We start from the raw sequence: 22,376 nt of genomic DNA on the forward strand, positions 1-22,376 counted from the left end.
TGTCTCTCATTCTCTCTCTCGCAAATAAATAAAATCTTAAAAAAAAAAAAAAAAATCCCAACTGTGCCACTTAACTAACTGTATTATCCTAGGCATTTTATAAGCCTGTTTCCCCACGTAATCTACTCCCCACCTCATAGGGTTGTTGTGAGGTATAACTGTATGAAGGTACATAAAGCGCCATGGTTGACTGCAGAGGCTCTGGAGCCAGATAATCCTGGCTCCGTTCTTCATTAACCACATTATTCACCCCAACACCCAAAGCTATGAATCTAAGTTCCAATTTCCTTATCTGTGAAACGGTTATATACTGTCTACCCTAAAGGACAGCTATGTGAATTAAATGAGGAAATATATGTAAAGCCCTAGCAAAATGATGGACACATAGTAAGAATTCAACAAAATGTTAAAAAAAAAAAAAAAAAAAAGCTGAGGTTTAAAGAGTCAAACCATAAGTTTTAGTCCCAGCTCTGTCACTTATTATCTAGAGCTAAACAATGGTATATAAACCAGTAACTCCTCTGAGGTTCAGTTTCCACCACGGTTTTGTGAAGAATAAAGGAGGCAATTATATAAGTGGGTTCTGTAAACGCTACCTTGCTATGTAAATGTTGGGACTGTTTTACTTTATGAAAATAAGTTGTATGTTAGTTATATTGACTGAACCTTCCAAATACTATCTTCATCTTTAAAATGGAAAAACAGGCAGAGAAATTTTAAGCCATAGAGGGATGGCTGATGGTTCCAAAAGAAGGATGGAGAAAGGGGCGCCTGGGTGGCTCAGTTGGTTAAGCGTCTACCTTCGGCTCAGGTCATGATCCCAGGGTCCTGGGATCGAGCCCTACGTCGGGCTTCCTGCTCAGTGGGGGGCCTGCTTCTCCCCCTCCCTCTGCTTCTCCCTCTGCTCATATTCTCTCTCTCTCTCTCTCTCTAAAAAAAAAAAAAAAGAAGAAGAAGAAGGATGGAGAAAAGGACTGGGCCAAAATAAATTCAGACCATGACAGAGCAGAAAACAAATAAGCCTTCAAGAAGAAAGATGAGAATAAGCACCCATCAACCTGTTTTTAATCAGCAGCTTCACCTGCTGATTAAGCCTCTCAATGCACAGTCTAGGCATAAGAATTCTCTAATTTCCTCCCAGAAAGAGTATTAGACTTCAGGGTAAGAAAGAGCTTCACTATCAAATCTCTCTTCCCACCCACAAATTAACTTTGTGGATGGGGCACAGAAACAAAGACCAGTGACTGGACACAAACCGAATCTCTTAACTGGCATTCTCTTAACCACACCTAAAAAACAAAACAAAAAGAGTCCCAATCCTCTTCAGAAAGGTTTCCTTCTTTGGTTGGTCAGAAATGTCCTTGTTCCCCAGGTCTCTTCATGCTAAATAGGGCAATAGCTGGCAAACAACCAGCCCAGTAAATTCCAATGATACTTAAGAAAGCATTCATATTGCCTGAAATTACTCTGAATCAAACACTTAAGACCTGCAGGCTTCCACATACAACAGTTCAGCTGGAGCTCTTAATGTCAAAAGCAGCAGGGTACCTTAAGAACATACAAGCTTGAAAAACAAGCAGTCTACTCTTCTTTATTGCAACATTCTTCAGCAACAACATTGATCCTCTACCCACTGTGCACACAGCACTGCACTAGGGCAGTGGGAAGCTGGAGGGAGAAATGGAAGAAACAGGTGGTGTCCATGGGGTGCCAAAACAACAGGTTGATTCAGCCCATTCTGTCCCACAACTAATCAATTTGGTGAGGAGAGAGTGGAGGGAATCTTAGCCATCCTGTTGTCTGCCCAAACTGACTGGCTAGACCACAGTACAATTACCAATTAGGTCAAAATGTCAGATTTAGTAGTGCACTAGTCCTGCCTTTTAGGGATGTTACATACTTCAAAAATCTCGGCCCTCCCGGAAGACAGCGCATAAGCAGATTACCCTCAACCCACCAAAAATCACATATTTAGCTCCAGAATATACTGTTTTCCTCCAGTATCTTTTCATAAAATGTTAAATGTGCATTTCCTGAGTACATACAACTGACAGCTTGTTTTATGATACAGATTAGAATTTTAAACTAGCTAAAGAAAATAGCAGTAACAGATACAAAGAAAACTGACCAAGCTCATTACAAGTCAAAGGATTAAAAAATTGACCTACTGAATAAACAGTTTTTGATATCAATATTGGTAGCAATGGGTATTAAGGAGGGCACTTGTTATGATGAGCACTGGGTGTTATATATGTAAGCAGTGAATCACTAAATTCTACTCCTGAAATCAATATTACACTACATGCTAACTAACTAGGATTTAAATAAATATTTGGAAGAAAAATGTATATATATTAGTAGCAATCTGAAATGCTGCAGCACATTTAAGACAAAGGACTAATATTCTTAATATAAATCAGTAACAAAAAATGAATACCTTGAGGGGTAAAAGACACAGTTTACCAAAATAAGTAAATAAGTGGCCACTGACCATATGAAAAACCATTCAATATCACTGTGTAGTCAGGGCGGCGAATTAAGGTGAGGTAGCATTTACCACTTGTCAAATTGGTTAAGTTTTAAAAACAAAAACCAGTGCTGAACACAGTTGGCAACACTGACAATTTCATATTCTGCTGATGGAACTATAGTTGGTCAAACTATATGGAAGGGAATTGTATCAAAGTCACAAAAAGGTCCATACTCTTTGGTACAATAACTTGGCTTCTGAGAGCTCAGTGTGAACAAAAAAAATATTTCTACCAAGATTTATATATAAGAATTTCATTATAGCATTATTTATAATTATGAAAAAATTACAAACTAAGAACTGATTTCAGTTTAAGTTAGATATATAACTGATCCTTAAGATAGAACAGTATGCAGCCTTTAATATTGTTAAAGAACATTTATATATATAGGAAAATGTTCACAGTATTTTAAGTAGTGCAGAAGCAGATGATAAAACTATACATATGCTAAAATCCCAACTGCAGTAATAGACAGAAAAAAATATCAAAATATTAACTGTGGGTTTTGGTTGGAGGTGATGGAATTATTGGAGATTTTAATTTTCTTTTATGTTTTCCTGTTTGTTTTTAAATTCTGTTTCCCAGGGCATCTGGGTAGCTCAGTCATTCAGCGTATCAAGCTCCCTGCGCAGCAGCGAGTCTGCTTCTCCCTCTACCACTCCCCCTGCTTGTGTTTCCTCTCTTGCTGTCTCTCTCTCTCTCTGTCAAATAAATAAATAAATAAACTTAAATAAATAGATAAATAAATTCTGTTCCCCAATTTTTTTAAATCACTCTCTTTGACATAGCAATTTTTCTAGCTTAATGAGGAAAAATCCTAATGAGGAATTTTTTTTCTGTATGAAGATGAATATCATTTATATAGAAAAGAAATGGAACCAACTAAATATGCAATCAAACCAAGGAATGGTCAAAACATAGTAACCCTATTAATAAGAATATTATTGGGGCACCTGGGTGGCATAGTCAGTTAAGCATCCAACTCTTGGTTTCAGCTCACATCATCATCTCAGGATTGTGAGATCAAGCCCCACATCAGGCTCCACACTCAGTGCAGAGTCTGCTTAAGACTCTCCCTCTCCCTCTCCCTCTGCCCCTCTGCCCCTCTCTAAAATAAATCTTAACAAAAGTCTTAAAAAATAAGAATATTTTAAAAACAATATTATTTAACCAATAAAATTCAATTTATGAAAAGTGCTTAAAAATATGAGAAATATTTATAACCACCAAAGAAACACAGCACAGAAAAGTGTGTATATATTATGAATCAACAACATTTTAAAACTAAAGGTAGAAAAAAAAAGACCAAAGGATGTATACCAAAATAGTGAGTGGTTTGATTGTGACTATTTTTCTCACACTTTTCTAGATTTTTCAATGTTCTTAACTACTTTTAAAATATAATTACTTTTTAAGTAAACTCCCCCTCCAAAAATATCTTGTAAAGGTGCCAGAGAAAATCAAAAAACTATAAATATAAGTAATTATGTATAAACATGAGGAATAATTATTACTATGTAAACCTACCTTAAAATATTACAATGTTTGTTTTTAGTTACAACCATTTTCCTTATATCTCTTAGGAAGTATATGTCACAGGAGTCATGAAATATTGTCACTTACTTTAAATAGTAACACAGGACCAAGGACTTGAATGATTCATAAGATACGTCTTTCCACTAATAATCCTCATAAAGATTAGAAAGTGCTTTAAATGTTGTAATAAAGTAAATGTCCTTAACATTTCCAATTAAAAAAGATCTAGCAAATAAATAAAGGCATGTTCACAGTAAAGAAAAACAATAAAAATCATAATCAAAATATACACATCATCAAACTTCAATGAGTCTCAACCTTTCTGGACAGACAAAAAAGCATGTGAAAGCAGAGAATTAAACAACAGTTTCTTGCAGCTTACTACAATAACCATTTAGAGAAGTTAACACATTAACACTGTCTAGTTTCATATTCAGAAACTCAACAGAAGATATTAGTGAGTAAACACTATTCAATTATTCTTATTTGAATGTTGGATAAATATGCCAGCATAACAACCTGTCCCTCTTAGGGTCTAGTTAAAATACACTATTTAATCTTCAAGGCTTAAAAACTTTCCAGAATCTCCTCACAAGACAGATGAGAGGAAAAAGAGATGAAAAAGAAACAACAACAATTTTAAAATGCACCTGCCTCTGAACAAGGTAGTCTACTTTAGAATGTAACCACAGCTTCTTGTACAGCACTTTATTCAGCAAGCAAAATTGTATTTTAAAGTGATGCTATTTGTTAAAAGACAACATATTATTAAGGAGACGATATCCGACTCCAATCAAAATATTATCATCATGTTTTCCTTCATAAAATACACACATGCTTTCTTCATATGATTAAATATATATAAGGGTGGGGGAGCTACTCTTAACCCAGAAACAGGTTCTGCAACACCCACAGATCCAACCTGTCTTTGTGAAGCGATGAGTCCATCTTGGCATGATGTTTGGCTGATGTATTCAAAGAACCAGAGTCACTGCCCAGGTGCCAATATTCTGAAAGGAACTGACTTGAAGACTAGAAACTGCCTCAGGCAGGCCTCTGGGGAAGGTGCTTCAGTCCAAGGGGAAGAAAGACCAAGGCCCCTCACTGAATGGCCAAAGTCCAAGGGCACCAGAGCTGGACCAAGGTAACTGGCCCTCAGTTCAAGAGTGGCAAAGGACAGTAAAATGACCCCCAAGACTTTGTTCAATAATATCTAGTAAAACACAAACTCTGAGGAGCTGGTAGAACAGGGTTTTGCCAAGACAAGCTCAGTGGGTGAGGGAGATGTGAGCATGATTAATCAGTGCCACCAGGCAGCAACTCTGGGTGTGTCCATACTGTACCTCAGTCATTGCCTGTCCATGACAAGAAGTTCCTTCAGCTACTGTCACCGAGAACTAGATCTTCCAAAGAAGATGTCTCCACCTTAACATGTCCTAGATCAGGCCCCGCATCCAGGACTAAGAACACAGCCCTCTCTCTTGCCACAAACCCACTGATAGACATAACAGATACCACAAGATATGCCAAATTTACATTTAGACCCCCACCAGACAAAGTGGTCTTTATCTTTTCCCCAAGTTAAGTTCTGATACTTCTAAATTACAAAAGAGAGAGGGGAGAATAGCAGACAAGCCTAGCAGGAGTACTCTGGGAGTCACTATTCTGTAGTAGACCTGCAGCTTACTCCCCTCGACCCTACAGCTCTTAGTCACCCTGACTGCAGGAAACAGCTTTCTGAGACTGTAGATAAGTGACTTAATGACTTGTATTTCATATTCCTAATTGTGTGCTCATCTGCCTTATCTCCACGATGATGTCAGCTCCTTGGGGGCAGGGCCCTATCTTCTGCTTGGTCAATGATTCCCACACATCTACAAAAGCAGAATACCCTATACTCCCTACCACATGATGCAACACACAAATTAAGGATAACAACACACCACAATCCTCCCTAACACACCACTGGGACAGCAGAGCTACAAAGATAATAAATCTTAGAGCCAATAGCTAGGGCTCCCACCAGAGTTATATGTAGAAGCTTACATATTTATACATATAAATAAATTAATACAATAATTACCTCACTTTTCTCCCTCCAAGCTCTAGCTTTTATCATCCCTTCTTCTTGGCTTTACTCTTCTTTTTAAGGTCACAATGTATTTTCTGCCACACAACTGGTATTTGCCTCAAAAAGGAAAGGAAGACAGAAAGCACAGATCTGCAACAAACCTTGTACTACTACAAATGAACACTGCAGTTTGTCCCATCCAGAGGCCATGAGCCTATCCTTTCAGATCTGAAGCCACTTTCTAGTTCCTATCGAGGACAGCAACATTAAGTGTCTTTGTTAGAGGAGCACTCCTGGGCCCCTTCTTGCAGAATGCTCTGTTCTGCTCAAGAGACCCTTGATTCCTTCTTTATTCTCCCTTCCTTATTCCGTTTGCTGCAGCAGCCCAGACAGCCCTAAGGCAGGACTGCCTGAAATGAGTGATCTTGATATCTTTTTGCACTAACACATCTGAGGGAAATCCCTGACACCAGATATGTGTTCACGGGTGAACAAAGCAGACATCCTCAAAGGCAGTGTCATCGCAAGGACTAGGACGGAATTCCTCAGTGGACACCAAAAAAACCATGGAACACCTATGTATTCTGGCATCTCAGGTAACATTCTGATGAAGGGATAAGGAGGCTTCCACCATATACAACATATACAACACATACACAGCAGCCCTAAGACTCTGAATAGTTTGCAGACTATTTTTTTAAGACAAAACAAACAACTTGACTAGCCTTATGGGGATACCAGAGCAACTTCACCAGCAAGCTAGGCATTTAGCAAGAAGCAAGCACTTTCAAGGGTAAAAAATGACCACAAGACCCAGGCAAAGCAACCTATCTCTAGTACTATCAAAGAACAAACAAACAAACAAAAACTAAACCAAAAAATCCTTTGCTTCCCCAGATTCACTCTGCAGTGATTCCAAACTTCCCTAATATATAAATTAACTGGCTATTTCTTAAATATACAAATTCCCAAATACTATTTCAGACCCACTGAATCAGAATCTCCAGGAAAACACCCCAGACAGAATCATCTTTGTGCTCCTCACTAACTCCTTTTATGGAGGAGTAGGTATCAATTCAGTAAAGAGTACCCCTTTGGGTCTTTGTTACTCACGCAGGGCTCAGGACTCTATAAGACAAATTCTTGAGAAAATGCCAAGGGGCACAAGTCATACGGAGACAGATTACAACTAAATATAAGAAAATCTTTCTAAAAATCAGAGTTGTCCAGAGATGAACTAAGCTGGCTCCAAAGGCAGGAAGCTACTACCACAAGAGTTGTTGAAGCACAAAGAAGGTAGGCTATCTCTTGACCAGGATGTTGTAAGAGGAGCAGACCCAGCATGGAAAGGATAGAAGGACTAGATGAATTTTAAAGTTTCTGCCAACACATAAGTCAACAAAGAGGAAAATTTCAGCTACCCATTAAATAATAAAAATAGTATAAAAGTCTGTAGGTGGGGTCAGCTTTCAACTGATCTTTTCTCTTCAAAGGAGAAAGGAGCATAAAGACACACCCCTGACTCACCATCAGCCTCTCCTCCAGAATGTCTCAAAGGTGGGGAGGACAGAGCAGGAGTCACAGGTGCTGTGACAAAGCCGACCTGCTGCTTGGATGACTCTGCATGTTGGGCATATGCCAAACAAGTTTCATGGACCAGAGAAGGGGTGTGTGTGACACAGTGCCTACCCTCAAGGAGAAAATCTTGTTGTAGAGATAGCTCAGGCACTATATGGTTCTCTCAAAGTTTTATTTATCACATCTCATCTTTAGAGTTGTTTGTGATAGTGGTTTTTAGGGAACTCTCCTGGTAGGAAAAAAAACTTTACTAAATGTATATATCCTCTTAGTCTAACACTAGTTTGCAATATCCAGCTCATAATGAAAAAAACTCAAAAAACTCATCAAAACAAACATAAACTTAGTTAATTCTAATTTGAAAAAAAAACATTCCAATAATCCCCCAAATGACCAAATTACAATGGAGTGTGGCAACTCTGAACAAAATAACAGAAATTGCTGGTCTAGTAATATAGTAATACAGGAAACAGTAGAAACAGCTCAAGTGAGAGGCAGGGGGTGGCCAGGGCCTTTGAGGTTAAATTCCAAAGTCAAAGTGACCTTTATGATTTGCAGAAGTGATCAGAAAAAAAATAAAAAAGAGAGAGAACCACACACACACTAAAATTCAAAATGGCAAGTTTAAATAAAACATCTGGGGAAGGGAAAAATTTGGTTTTTCCCCAAATGTAAGGTAAGCAATGACTCTTGCAAATACTATCAAAAAACAAAAAACAAAAACGGTCTTGGATTACCACAGTAGTCTAGAATAAGAAAATAATAAAAGTAATTGTTCAATTGAACAAATATTTATTGAGTGTCTATTAGATGCCAAGGCACTGTGCCAGGTACAGGGTAAGGGTATTAGGAAAAAAAAAAAAAAAAACGCATAAATGAAAAAACAATTCTCTTCCTCAAGAAGTATACATGAATAATAAGCACTTGAGGATGTTCTAAGTGTTTTCGGGTACATGAGCTCATTTGTACAAAAGATAGAAGTGGTGTGGAGAGTGGAGGAGGCACTGGACTAAGGACCAAACGAGAGAAATTCTAGTTTTGATTCTAATTGGCTCAGTGACTATGGACAACATACCCGAGCAAATGGAGGACCAAAATCCCTCCCACAAGATTACAATACTAATTAAATACAGACCTGGAGGAGAATGCTGGTCTTCTGGCTCCTAGTCCAGTGATCTTTCCAAAATATTATACATATGGTAGACCAATAAAAAGAACAGAATAGAAGAAAATAAAACCTTTTGGTTTCAAGTCATTTGCAAAGAAGGGGAAGAAGAGAGGAGAAGGAGAATCAGGAAAAAGTAGGAGGAAAATGAAAGGTTCAAGTTGTGGCATCCAGATAAAGATGTCAAGAAAGAAAGCACTTAAATAACAAGTAGAAACACAATATAAGGATAATGTAAAATCTCTTATTATATTTTCATTCAAATAATGGCTTAGGATTTTTTACTCTAAAGCTACTAAGGACGAATAAAGGGAGTCCAAAATTATATATATGAATGAAGCTTAAGGAAAAAAAGACAACAGAGAAGAAAAGGATCAGGGAGAGGAATTATATCATTCGAATATATGAAGCCCTTCTAAAGAGAAAATGGGAACCTATTGTGTCCAGATGAACAAGAAGAAATGGCATTATACTCAACAGCTTTTATGTTAGCAATTTTAAAAATCTGATAATCAGAGGGCTAAACACTGGAATAGCTGACTAAGGTTAGATTAATTCTGGAAATTATTAAAATTAAGAAGGAAATATGTTCTTCAGATGTTCTTCAGATGCTAAACTACTGCATTTACACACTATACACACTTCAAGGCAGAATAATGAACTATCAGTGGGTTCCAACAGGTTACTATAAACCTTGAAAAATACAGATTCTCAGACCTACTGTATCAGAATCCCTGGGTGTTGAGTCCGATTTTTGATTATCAGCTGATTTTGATGTAGCCAGGACATGAAGCTTCATTCTATTACAGGGGACGGGGTAAGGAGAGGAAGCACTAGGAATGGCATCAGAGTGGGAACTAGATCAATGCAAATTTTGTGGGCAAAATAGAATTTCTGCGGGTGTGATATTTTTAAAATGTATTGTAAGGCTGCTCTGAAGCATCCAAGCATATCCCACTGAATTTAAACATTTTCTAAAGGTCCTGAAGTCAGCAAATACAATTCAGGTAAACCAAAAGTTACTCCTCTATACCACAGGAAGCCTGTGGAAGAGACAGTAGAGTGGGAATAAGGCAGAAGGATGCGAAGGAGATGTGGGTAAATATTTTTAAAAATCAAAACATCAGGAAAAAGGGGCACCTGGGTGGCTCCGTCGTTAAGCGTCTGCCTTCGGCTCAGGTCATGATCCCAGGGTCCTGGGATGGAGCCCCACATCAGGCTCCCTGCTCGGCAGGAAGCTTGCTTCTCCCTCTCCCACTCCCCCTGCTTGTGTTCCCTCTCTCGCTGTGTCTCTCTCTGTCAAATAAATAAATAAAATCTTTTTAAAAAAAAATCAGGAAAAAGAAGAGAGAGACAAGAGATAATCACACTCCTTCCTCCTCCCTCCACCCCTGCAAAAGAATAATTATATAGAAAGAACAAGAATAAAGAAAGAGAAAAGGAAAATAGTTTTAGGATAAACTTCATCTTCATCTGAAAGAAAAAAAGAATTGTCTTTGTGATTTTTTTTTAAAGCAAGAGAAGAATTCAGCTGAGAAATTATCTAGCAGGCTTCAAAACCAGGGAATCACTTCCCATTACAAAGCAAAAGAAAACAAGGAACAAGAGGTGGTCTTGGATAGCTGTTTAGACAATCAGACAGATGGACTGACTGCTTCTTGCCTTAGGAACTCAGTGACCTTTAAATTAACAACTGGCCACAATCCCAAATACAGGAACACTCAAAAATTTGCAAGTGTGTGTACCTTGACAAAAACACAGGAACAGATTAAGAAGATTCAAGAAGCCTTCACTGCTAGACTCTGAAAAGATTTAAGATTTATACCCAAAAATAGGTTTTTAAATCTCTTTTATTGCAGTAGTTTAGCATCTGAAGAACACCTGTCTAAAAATCAAAATAACCATATCTAGTCCTTTGAAGTAACTGACTAACACTCAACTTGTCCACCTAAAAGCTAGCTGGTAATAGCAATACCTCATCAGTACATTAGTATAAAAGAGGATATCATTCTATGTACTGAGGTCCTAGAATGAGAGAAGCCCTATGTGTCAAAGTAATCCAACTTCTGACATTGAAATTGTCAGTGTTACTAACAATGTTACTAAATAGCTTACTATTTAACACTTAATTTTGCAAATCACTTTGCAATCCTATTTATTATTCCCTCCAACTCTCTAAAGGAGATTATTTCTTTAGTTTTTTTCATAGGTGAGGAGAATACCTATCATGAAGATTAAGTTATTTACTAAAGCAAGTTAATGGTAGAAACCAAGGATTGTAATCCTCAGACTAGCCCATTGTTTATAATCCTTTTTATCATAAATCTACACTTACAGTCAAGCTTTCACTCAAAAGAAAAAGGAAAGGCAAAAATGCCATGGTGTTTCGTTAAATGCTTCTGAAACAATGATTTCTGGTTCATCCTCACAGTCTCCTGGTCCACTTCTGAAATTCTTAGGGTCATAGAGGTGTATGGAATTTGAGCTTTCCAAGAAGGATCTGGTTGGTGCTGAACAACTCAGCACTGTGATAAAAAGATTTACAAAAAAAAAAAAAAAAAACTTGTTCTCTTGGCATGCCAACTATCTGTTAACAATGAACAAAGAGCAGATTTTTCTGAAGCTCATCATCTTCTTAACCTTTTCTTTGCAAAAAGACATAGCTCATGTACTAGTTTTTTTGGTAAAGGTAAAATCTTCCCTCAGATTAGGCTAGGAAAAGAAATCCCTATCAGTTTAACAAACATGCACAAGCAGAGTTCATAAAAAATAAAACACAGCCCTGCCCTGAAACGACTTTCTGAATACCTTTTGACTGCCATGGGTTTAATATACATTCTCTTAATTAATCCTATTAGCTGGGTAATTTCATTCCCATTTGATTGGTGAGTACAGCAGAGCTGGATTTGAACCCAGGATTACAGAGGGCTCCAAAACCCAAGCTCTTTTCTACTAAACAGTCTGAAGAAATTCGGAATCTAAGACTGTGGGTGGGATGGATAAGACGTGATTCGATTTCCCCTTCCTTGGTCCAACCGTGTTCGGAAAGACTGTGGCTAATATCCAACCATAAAGAGGCTTTCCAAGGAAGCACTTTGAATTAACGTATCCACTTTTCCTCACCCGCCCCTGCCCCACCCCCAACCTTGCCAAAAGCGCAGCAAATGCCGCTGCCAGGTTGGAGGAGTTGGTGATCGTCACACCACATTCCTGGGGCTGGACACAGACTCTGAAACAGCGCCCGAGCTCAGCGCCTCGGAAAGAATAACAGCAGTTGAGATTTTTAAATCATGTGGCTCAGCTTGCAGCCACACCAGTTTCCCTACTACTCCTGCCTCCACCTTTCAAAGACTCGAGCAAAACACACCGGATTCATCGGGGCCAGGGATTCGGAGTGTCAGGACTCAGGCGCACCACGAAACCCTGTCCCCATCCAAACCAAACCCACCCACCCGGACTGTGTGCCTCCCTTTGGCAAAGCTAAGTCTGGCAGTGGAGGTATAAGCCGTTGAGCGGCTCGGAGGCCCTGCCCCCGCTCCCTCCACGCCAGAATCTGGCATTCCTTTGCTCGGCCCATCTGCGGTCCCCGGCCGGCGAGGGTTCGTCTCGGGCAGCCGGCACTCGGCTCTCGCTCGACCCCAGGAAACGCGGAACCAAAGGGCAAAACAGCCCAACTCCCCGAACTCAAGTGCCTGGGAAAGCGAGTTTCTGAGGCTCGCGGCCCGGCCCCCTTCAGCCGAGGAGGCGTGTGTGGGGCCACCCGCCGAGGGGCGTAAGAGGCGGCGGGGAGTGCGGGGGCGGGGTGGGAGGCCCTGACGGTGACCAAACTTTGGGGAACCGAGGGGCCTCACTCGGAGCCCGGCCTTCTCGCAGAGGGGAGGACGGAGGGGGTGGGGGGGAGAATGATCGCCCCAGGTGGCCGGCCGGGCCGGGGCGGCAGTGCGCGGGCCCCGGCGCAGGGGACAGCACCCCTCGACCGGATACTCACCACGCGCGGGGGCCGTGCAGCACAGCCAGAGCGCCAGCAGCGTCCACAGCGGAGCGGGGCGCAGGGCGGGCATCTTCTCGGTCTTCTCCGCCGCCGCCGCCTGCGCAGATCCACATGAGGAGGGGGTCCCCACAGAGGGTCCCCCACTCTCTCCTCTCCTCCTGCTTCTGCGGCTCACGGCCTCGCGTTGTGCCCCGAAGCTCAGGCGTAAATGCCCCCACTCCCCGCACCCCAAGTCTGCCGCTCCCGGGCCGCCGCCTCAGCCGCCGCCCGAAGTTTGGCTGAAACTTTCTCGGCTGTGCAGCGAAGCAGCCTCGTGTGTCCTTCCGCCTCGGCCGCCTCCTCCCACCGCAAACCCCGCCCCCCTGTCGCCGCGGCCCGGCCCCGCCGCCTTCGGCACCCAGGGGTTTCCCGCAGGAAGAAGCGCCGGCCCGAGCTGCGCGCGGAGGGATCTACTACGAGTCCTCCGACTGCCCCTCCAGCCTTCTCCAACCCGCGTCGGGTCTCGACGCGCCTTAACTCGGTCGCCGCCGGACTGCCTCGCTGGGCTGGGCCTCTGCTGAAGGAGCTGGGTGATAGGACCCTGAACTTCAGACGCTAGGGTTGCCGAGATCGTGAACTTGCCGGGAGAGACAGACCTCTTCCAGTGAGATAGGTATCACCCCCACACACCCACACTTAGACACACTCCGGGGCCAGCTGGAGGAATGCGGTAGAGAAGGACCAGCGCTGTCAAAGAAGGAAATGGGGGCTCAGGCACCAAAGCCCACTGAAAAGGAACATGGCCATCAGCTGGGCTGTGCTACACCATTCATTCATTCATTCATTCGTTTAGCAGATATTTCTTTAACTGCCTTTGCGTATCAGTGTGCTCAGCACATGGGATGATACTAAAGACGCAGGATGCACAAGCTACTTTTGAGGAGAATCCTGCAGGATTCAGGGAAGGTTTTGCTAAAGATATTCATTGTAACATTGTAAAAGCCAACAACTGACATATATGACACCGCGAATCCCTGTAAAATCCAACAATTGGAAACAACCTAAATCCCACCCATGAATAATGGATGGTATATTTATAAAATGAAATACAGCAATTAAAGAGACTACATTCATATATTCAATAGGGATAACTCAAGAATAAAATGACAGTGAAAAGCTCAGGGCAAAAGGAAATATAAAGTGTATCATTTACGTATGTTTAAATTTTTCAAAACAATACTATGTATTATTTATGGATGCATACCGTACAATATATAGTAATAGAATATAACCAGAATAGTGGTTACTTCCAGGGAGGAGAGTGGGGGATATGATCAAGCATGGGTACATGTGGGCTTACTCTTTGTAAAAGAAAACAGCCGAAAACAGAACAAGCAAAAAGTTTTGTGTGGTTGTAACATTCCAAGGGACAGCCACCATAAAAGCAAAGGTACAGATAAGGGAATAAGTAGATGAGTTCTGGCACTGTTTGCAGGGACAGGAGTCAAGGAGGGAAGGGGGGGTGGGACTAGATTGGTAAGATCTTGAAGGACAAGCAGAGAAGGGGGAGAGTAGTTATCTCTCAGATCATAGAAAACCACTGAAGGCTTTTGAACCGAGGTGAGACTCGATGGAAAGGAAAGTTGCTCTGATAATCCTGTGTAAAATTGATTGTCAGGAGCAAAAGGTGAACTGGAACCCAAGGACCAGTCAGGAGTTTGTGAAATACTCCAGGCATGGGGAGATGAAGGCCTGAACTAATGAGGTAAATGTCAGAATGGAAAGGAAGAGATGAATCTGAGACAATCTTGGGCAGGGGAGGGGACGTGCAAACCTATGTGACTAATTGGATGTGAGAGTTTACAGTCCTACTGGGAAGGAAAATCCTACCCACAGAACCTCTCCCTGCCTCTTACAGGATAAAGTCCGAACTTTTAAAAGCAGTAAACACAAGGCCTTTACTTCATTGGGCCCCATCTCTCATCCTCTCCACCCCCATTGTGATCTTTACACAATAACAGTATTGAATGACTTGAGATTCCCCCGAACATATCTTCTTGTTTCAGTCTCTGTACCTTCTGTTCCCTTAGTTTGGAAGGACTCTTGTCATCCCCTTCCCTCCTTCTCTTAGTGAACTTTCTAATCATCATTAGTCCTTCAGTCCTGAGAAGGCTTTGCTGATGCTGTAAAAAATTCCTCCCCATCACAGACAGTCTTTCCACTGTCCTGCTTCCTTATCTTATTAAAATATCTCTTTTTTACACAGGACTGTTGGTATTTCTGTCTTCTCAACTAATTAGTAGGTCCTAATGGGCAAAGACCATGGCCTTATTGATTCCCAGTGTCTATCACATAATAGATGTTGAACTAGAATATAAAACAACACTACACAAGTACAAGTCGGTATGATCATAGGCTTATGAAGTTCCAAACTGGATTTGAATAAGCATTTTACAATAAATAAGCAAGTACTATTATTGAAAGCAGTCACCTTGGGATGCTAGAAACTCTTTTCAAAAATAACATAATTAGTCAAAATAGCTTTGGAATTTCCCTTGTGCAAATATGTTCAGAGAAAGATAATAACATTACTTTTTAGTTGTTGACCCATAGAGTTACCGGTTAGAGCATTCTCTTAACTCACTAAATATAGTTCATGGTAACTTGGCTCTATACAAATTTTAAATATCACCTGCAAAGACTAGATTTGTCACTATTAAAATATATTCAGAAAAATGTGAAGGTACTCATCCCCAAAGATTGGCTCCAGAAATGACTGGGGCTATGACTAATTAAAATAGGTGTGCAGTTTCCCAAGGTGACTGTTTTAAGAAAAACAATTATTATGTTCACATATAACTTTTGCTGGATTTGTTGTAGTTTTAAACTGACTGCATACATTCCCACAAGGACAAGAGGATAAAGATTAGATGTTATGAATTAAAGTAGGAGAAATTTATGACCAAAGGGGTGTTTTTAAAGACATGTTTTGAAGGAAGCTATGCATATAAAACAAAACAAAATAGGAGCTGAAAATCAAGGGAAAAACTGAAGTTGGCAAGGACTGAGAGAGGTGAGCAAGTCAGTCTGACCCATCACGTAGCATTTTGGTGAATATTACCATGGGCCAAATCCTATGTGAGTAGCTGAGGAATAAAGACAGACCAGTAACCAACCATGAAAATCCAGTATGACAGGTAGAATGTTGTGGGTTCACAGCTGATGGACTATGAGTCCTGTCCCAGCCTAGGAGTGGTCAGGGAAGGCTTCTGGGAAGACCTCAACAGCTGGACTAAGAATTGAAGAACCAAAAGATTAATCAGGTAAAGAAGAGATTTCTCATGTTTAGAGGTCTAAGGCTTTTTCAGACATAGGGAACAAGTATAGAGGCAGGCAAATAATAAAGACCTGAGCCTGTCCCCTAAAGTGGCAAGATAGGAGCTTGGGCAGGAGCTGCAGGGATGCAGAAAAGATGGACATTGGCTCCTAAGGCTAGAAATTGCTTAGATGAGAGAGGAAATGTAGGTCAAGGAATCAGCAATGACTGCAGTATCTTGGAGCATCATGGGCTATTCTCAGATATAGGAAATACAAGAGAAGGTAAAGGAGGTTTGGTAGAGTAGATAAAACTGGCAAGAGATCAATGTAGCTGAAAGGAGGGGAGCTACGTTCAGGTAGAGCAGCCCCACAGCTGTTGATTACTTTAGGATCCTGACTGATTAGCAGGATGGAATTGCACTGAAATATACTTTCTCCTGTTGAGCTCTCCCCAAAGCTAAGCCGAAATTCTACTGTGTGCAGTTAGGTGACTAGTTCCCTAATCCCTGTCAGGAGCCAGGGGGTCATGTGGTAGTGTCTCAAAACTTGAGTAGCAGCCAAGGACATGAAATGCCAGAATCTGCCTGAAGATGTCAGCCCCAAATGTACTCTGCAGTCAATTACTCAACTGGACTGAGGAACGGTCTTCCCCAGGACAGTGCCTCTAATCAAAGCAAATCTTTATATGAAAAATTAGCAGAAAAATATTCAGGTGATCCCATAACTAATTAGCTATTGCTATTTCTTAAAGTTTCATAACTTCACTGAATCAAAGAAAAATGGGATCCCACAAGCTTTCATCTGAAATAAATGAACAAAAGAACCTCAGTCTCTGGGGCCCAATTAAAATCAAAAGACCATTAGCAGTAGAAGAACATGAATAAGGGCTAGCACTAGTTTTCATTTTAGTCAAAACTAAAAATATACAGAGATGTCTTTACTAATTAAAACTCAGGTAAAATTGTCTTCCAAAACAAATGTAGAATTAGGCACTTATTTGTTCTCAAATCTATTCTCTCAGATCCCATAGGCTACCAAACCCCTCAAAGACAGAGATCCTATGTTGTCCATTTTGCCCCAGCTCCTCACACAGTAGTACACATAAGTGCTCATAATATATGTTTTGAATAAATGCTGAATGAGGGGCATATATATCTGTATGAATTGGAGAGAGATGCATAATTGTCTAGGTCTTTTGGAGAATCCTAGGCTGAATCAGTTAAATGCTATAGATGCTGAAGAAGAGATTCTGGTGTATTATCAAGCTTAGGTTGAGCTACTCCACACATCTCACCACATAACCCAGGAACCTGGAGGTGTGTGATAATGTGTTTGTGGAAGCAAGAATTAAAAGGAAGATTTCTTTGCAAAATAATATACTTGTGCAGTGCTTTAGGCTTTTCAGAACACTTTTAAGTATATTATCTCATTTGATACACAAAGCAGTCATGGGAAACAGCCAAACCAGTCATTATTATCCCCCATTTCACAGATGAAGAAACTAAGATAGAGTTTAAGTGCCTTGCCCAAGGTCAAGTAAGTAATTAATGAGAGCTGAGACAAAACTCCTGCTGTTTCTGACTTCTTATTCTACTGTCTCTCCCTGCAACAGTAATGAAGCACATCCAAGACAATCTTTAGTGTGGGCACCTCTGGACAGAGGTCCACCAGCTTCGCCATATTGGTGAAGTCCACCATATTGGTACAAAATGAGCTGACTCATTGTAATTAGGAAGCCCAAGCAAGTGAATACATTCTTTGATATAAACACATTTTTGGAGAGCCTACCCTCTGCAAAGCGCATCCTTGACTCTGTGGCGATAAGACATGTATCAGACCTAGCCCCTGTTCTCTGGAGATTACAGTGCATTCAGGAAGGCCAACATACGAATAACATAGCTACAACAGAGATAAAGCATGGGTCTGTGGGAAAGTAGAGAGCATTGTGATTAATTCTAAGGCTGCTTTCATTTCATCCTCTCCCCAGCCTACAAGATATGAATGAACTGAGATGGCCTATACAAACTGGACTGTAAACAGTGTGAACACAGGAACCGTCTCTCATTCATGTTTGTAAACCCCACAGTAGCTGGCTGTTTGTCTTGCACAGAGCATGGAGTAAGTGCACAATAAAGACCCACATTCTGAGAGGTCCACCAGGTTCAGTCAAACAGAGGACAAGTTCCAGAAGGCAGGAGCTCGTCTTAAGATTCAAACTAGTTCTGAGAATTAGGAGTCAATCAGACTTCTTTAATTGTCTCTGCTCTGATTAAAGGTATAAATAATATAAGAAATTATAATTTGGGCTTCTTGACATATTGTTGTCCTTTTAGGAATGTGACTATTTCAATTTAATTGATGTCAAGGAGAGGAAAATTTAAGATTGTCCTTGTATAATGAACTGTTCCTCATATGCATGTACTACACAATGAGTGGTATCTTAACTAGGAATCCAAAATTCTCTACCATCCATGAGGTAAGCAGGAAAGCTAGTACAGGAATGCTCACTTTAGCACTACCTAACTTAAAAATTTCTAAGTATTTTATGCTGCGAGGTGTTACAATTCAATTACTAAATGGATGTATACATTTTATATATAATGACACAAAAAAGGATTGGCTTGTATGCACCAGGACATCTCGCCAGTTCAAAAGCAGCATAAATCCACAACTGTGTAATTATCAAACCACAATATTGCTGGATGACTTGCAGTGCTCTAGTCACTAAAATGGTTATGCAACTGTAGATATTTATGCAATGTTAAGGTGTTTTGTTCTCAGAGACTATTCAGGTGTTTTTACCCAACATTCTTGTATTCTTCCCTCACAATTAGACAAGAAATTCTTGAGCAGTGAGGTCCAGGCATACAGAAAGTTTCCACCTTAAAGTATGAAAAAAAATCTTCATACTATCTGAGGACAGATCACATCTAAGTCCCCTGAAGCAGAAGAAAAGGGAACATTTTCTTATTATGTGGAATTCAAAGTGGTTAACTAAGTATGAAGAGAGGGGCATCACAAGTTAGGAAAAGAAATCTCACTTTTAAAAGTAAGCATTAAAAAATCTTCTAAAATAATTCATCAGAGATAATTAATGGCTGGCAACAGGTATTTATAATAGAAGCATACATGGCCTTAACGATAGGGTTTGCTTCTGAAAACATTCTAATTAAAAAGGGAAAGAGTAATTTTATAGGAAAGTACAAATCAGTGGTGTGTATGTGTGCTAATGTGTGCAGAGACAGAGGTGGTAATTGCTGGGCTCAGAGCAGGTATCTGTTGCTGAAGGTAATGACCTTGTAAAATATACAAATAGGGTTTTCAACAAAGCTGAAAGTACATCATTATTACTCATGAATGTGGGAAGAAATGTAAAATTGGAATTCAGATGGTAAGTGGTGGTTGTGCCTGATCTGGATACTAACTTGTTTTTGTTTTTAATCATTCTGATTTTTGTTAAGAATAATGTAATATGGGGGTGCCTGGGTGGCTCAGTCGTTAAGCGTCTGCCTTCGGCTCGGGCCATGATCCCAGGGTCCTGGGATCGAGCCCCGCATCGGGCTCCCTGCTCGGCGGGAAGCCTGCTTCTCCCTCTCCCACTCCCCCTGCTTGTGCTCCCTCTGTCGCTGTGTCTCTCTCTGTCAAATAAATAAAATCTTTATTAAAAAAAAACAATAATGTAATATGACTGCTCTGCTCTCCTGCTCAGACCACAAGTCTAAGCATTTTTTCTTGCAAAACTTCGACTTTTTCCCTTTTATCCCACTTATTAAACGTCTAAGCAAAAAAAGAACAGATGCTAGCGAGACAGAGAATGGTTCCCACATTAAGATCTACATCTGAGTCCAGGAAAATACACCTCATTGCCTAGAAGGGCCCTGTGGACAGTTCACACCTCTGTTGGTTTCTTTTGCAAGATATAGTTACCTCAAAAGAGCTTCCTTAATTGAACTTTTATGGTCTGGAAGACTTGCCTGTCTACAGATGACTATCATTTGAAAGTATTTACTAAAGGCAGCGGTTGGGGGCATAGATCCTTTCTAAGGGGAGGAACGAATAGCAGGAACACAGACTAACTTATGTAAACTCCAAGTGCTGCAACTAGCAGACAGCCTTCAAGTTTCAAAAAGCAAACTCAGAACATGCAAAAAGTAGTGTAGTTCCTTACTCATCCGCTACTTGGGGTTTTAAGGAGAAAAGGGAAGTAGGACGAGTTGAAAAGAAGAAAAACAGAACAGAAGAGTGGGAGAGGAAGGTGAAAGCACGCTCTGGAGTATTACGCACCTGTTTAGAAGAGGGGAAGTAGCACAAATACAAGCAAAAGAACCAACATGGAGTTCCTCCTTGCACATTTCCCTCTTCCCTCCTGAAGGCCTGGAGTGAACCCATAGCATTGCTCTACAGGTGAGAGAGAAGCACCCTGAGGACACCTCCCTGAATTCCATCCGAAGAATTAAAAGTGCCCCCAGTGCAAATCAGTTCCCTCTATCATAAATATATACGGATAATAATAACATTCATCATGTTAATAATGATAATGGCAGGAAACACTAATGGAGCGCTGTCTGTTAGGCACTAAATTAAGCACTTCGCCTACTTTACTGTTTGTAATGCTCCAACCAGCTTATCAACAGGTATGAGATTCCCACGTCACAGGCAGAAAGTGAAGCCTGAGAAGTTGCCCAAGAGCACACAGCTGTTAAGCAGTGGCACAGCCCAAGTCCATCTGATCACCTCCAGTGGCACACAAGTGACTTCTGCAAAGTATGTATGCCTGCCCACAGGTCTCTGTCTCAGAGAGTCAATCCCACCCATTGTTTGGACTACTTGCCTGAGCACACGGGATAAGTTGTCCACTAATCAGTTATTGTAAGCCTGGTTTCCCAAGTTTATTGAAACAAGGGCTTGATCACACACCTCCTTTGTGCCCCCCTACAGCGTGATGCCCAATCTCTTGCTTGCCAGCCTCAGGCCCTGAACAACTCAAGAATTTCATGTCCCTGCCTCTGCCACTCAGATGAGAGAAGCTCAAACAATTCTATAGGTTGGGTCCACACTACAACTTTTTATTTTGAAATACTCTCTTCGAAACATACCTAATAAAAGGCAAAGGCAGTAGGGAAATGACCAGTTCTATTTACTTCCATATTTCATTTAAATATATATATAATAAATAAAAGAAACATATTTATATATATAAATATAATATAAAAATAATAAAAATATATACACTTACAAATTAAAGGAAAATCCCCTATGATACCATTGCTAATAACATTTTGGTATATTTTATTCAGGTGTTCCTTCATATGCACCTTTCAAAGAGTTGTAATCATGACATACATATAGTTTGTATCCTGCTTTCTCAGCTAATTCATATATCATAAATCTTTTCCTTACTTTTTTCCTTATCTTTCCCATAGTTGTCCTATGTAATATTGTTATTGTTTGCATTATATTCCAGCATTGACGATAGGTAGAGCTAGAATGCTTTCTGTGTTGGTATTTCTGTATTGCAGAGACAGCGTCTGAAGACAGTCCACCCATACTGCTTCCATTGCCAAAGACAGTGGAGTGAACGGTGGGCCCTGCAGCAGCTATAATGGATCAGCACCAAAGAATACCTCCCACCCCGACTGCTGCTCTCTTACCTCACTACCCCACCCCCTACCTCTAAGGCATGTGCAGGCCTTTACCACTCTCCTTGGGCCTCTTTCCCTCTTTCTGTTCCCTGTTCCCTCCCCAGCAAAAGGCCTCACTTCCCACTTCAATAAAGACATCTCCTAGCTCAAATATCCCCTCCCCTGTAAAACTGTCCCTAGCCGGGCGCCTGGGTGGCTCAGTTGGTTAAGCGACTGCCTTCGGCTCAGGTCATGATCCTGGAGTCCCGGGATCGAGTCCGGCATCGGGCTCCCTGCTTGGCAGGGAGTCTGCTTCTCCCTCTGACCCTCCCCCCTCTCATGCTCTCTCTCTCTCTCATTCTCTCTCTCAAATAAATAAATAAAAATCTTTAAAAAAAAAAAAAAAAAACTGTCCCTAGCCTTCCCCGTTTCTATACTGGCAGACCAACAAAGAGCTCCCCAACCTCTCTCCTTTAACCTCACAACTTAACTCTTATGTTCCCACCTTTCCTTCCTGCCCTTACATCTCAGAGAAAAGTCTTTCCATTAATTCCAATGCTAATCCTTCTGCATTGGCCATTGATTT

General features: G+C 40.8%; 1 protein-coding gene across 1 annotated transcript in view; it reads right to left on the reverse strand.

Annotated features, from left to right (window-relative positions):
* Window positions 1-13,104, reverse strand: part of NOTCH2 (notch receptor 2) — a 183,094-nt gene extending 169,990 nt beyond the window's left edge. Inside the window, exon 1 of the mRNA XM_044914597.1 lies at window positions 12,870-13,104. Coding sequence (XP_044770532.1) covers window positions 12,870-12,942 — 73 coding nt within the window. The 5' untranslated portion in view covers window positions 12,943-13,104. The remainder of the gene's footprint in view (window positions 1-12,869) is intronic.
* Between the last annotated feature and the right edge of the window lie 9,272 nt (window positions 13,105-22,376).

This window comes from Neomonachus schauinslandi, chromosome 4 (genome assembly GCF_002201575.2).
Source record: "Neomonachus schauinslandi chromosome 4, ASM220157v2, whole genome shotgun sequence".
NCBI classification, from domain to species: domain Eukaryota; kingdom Metazoa; phylum Chordata; class Mammalia; order Carnivora; family Phocidae; genus Neomonachus; species Neomonachus schauinslandi.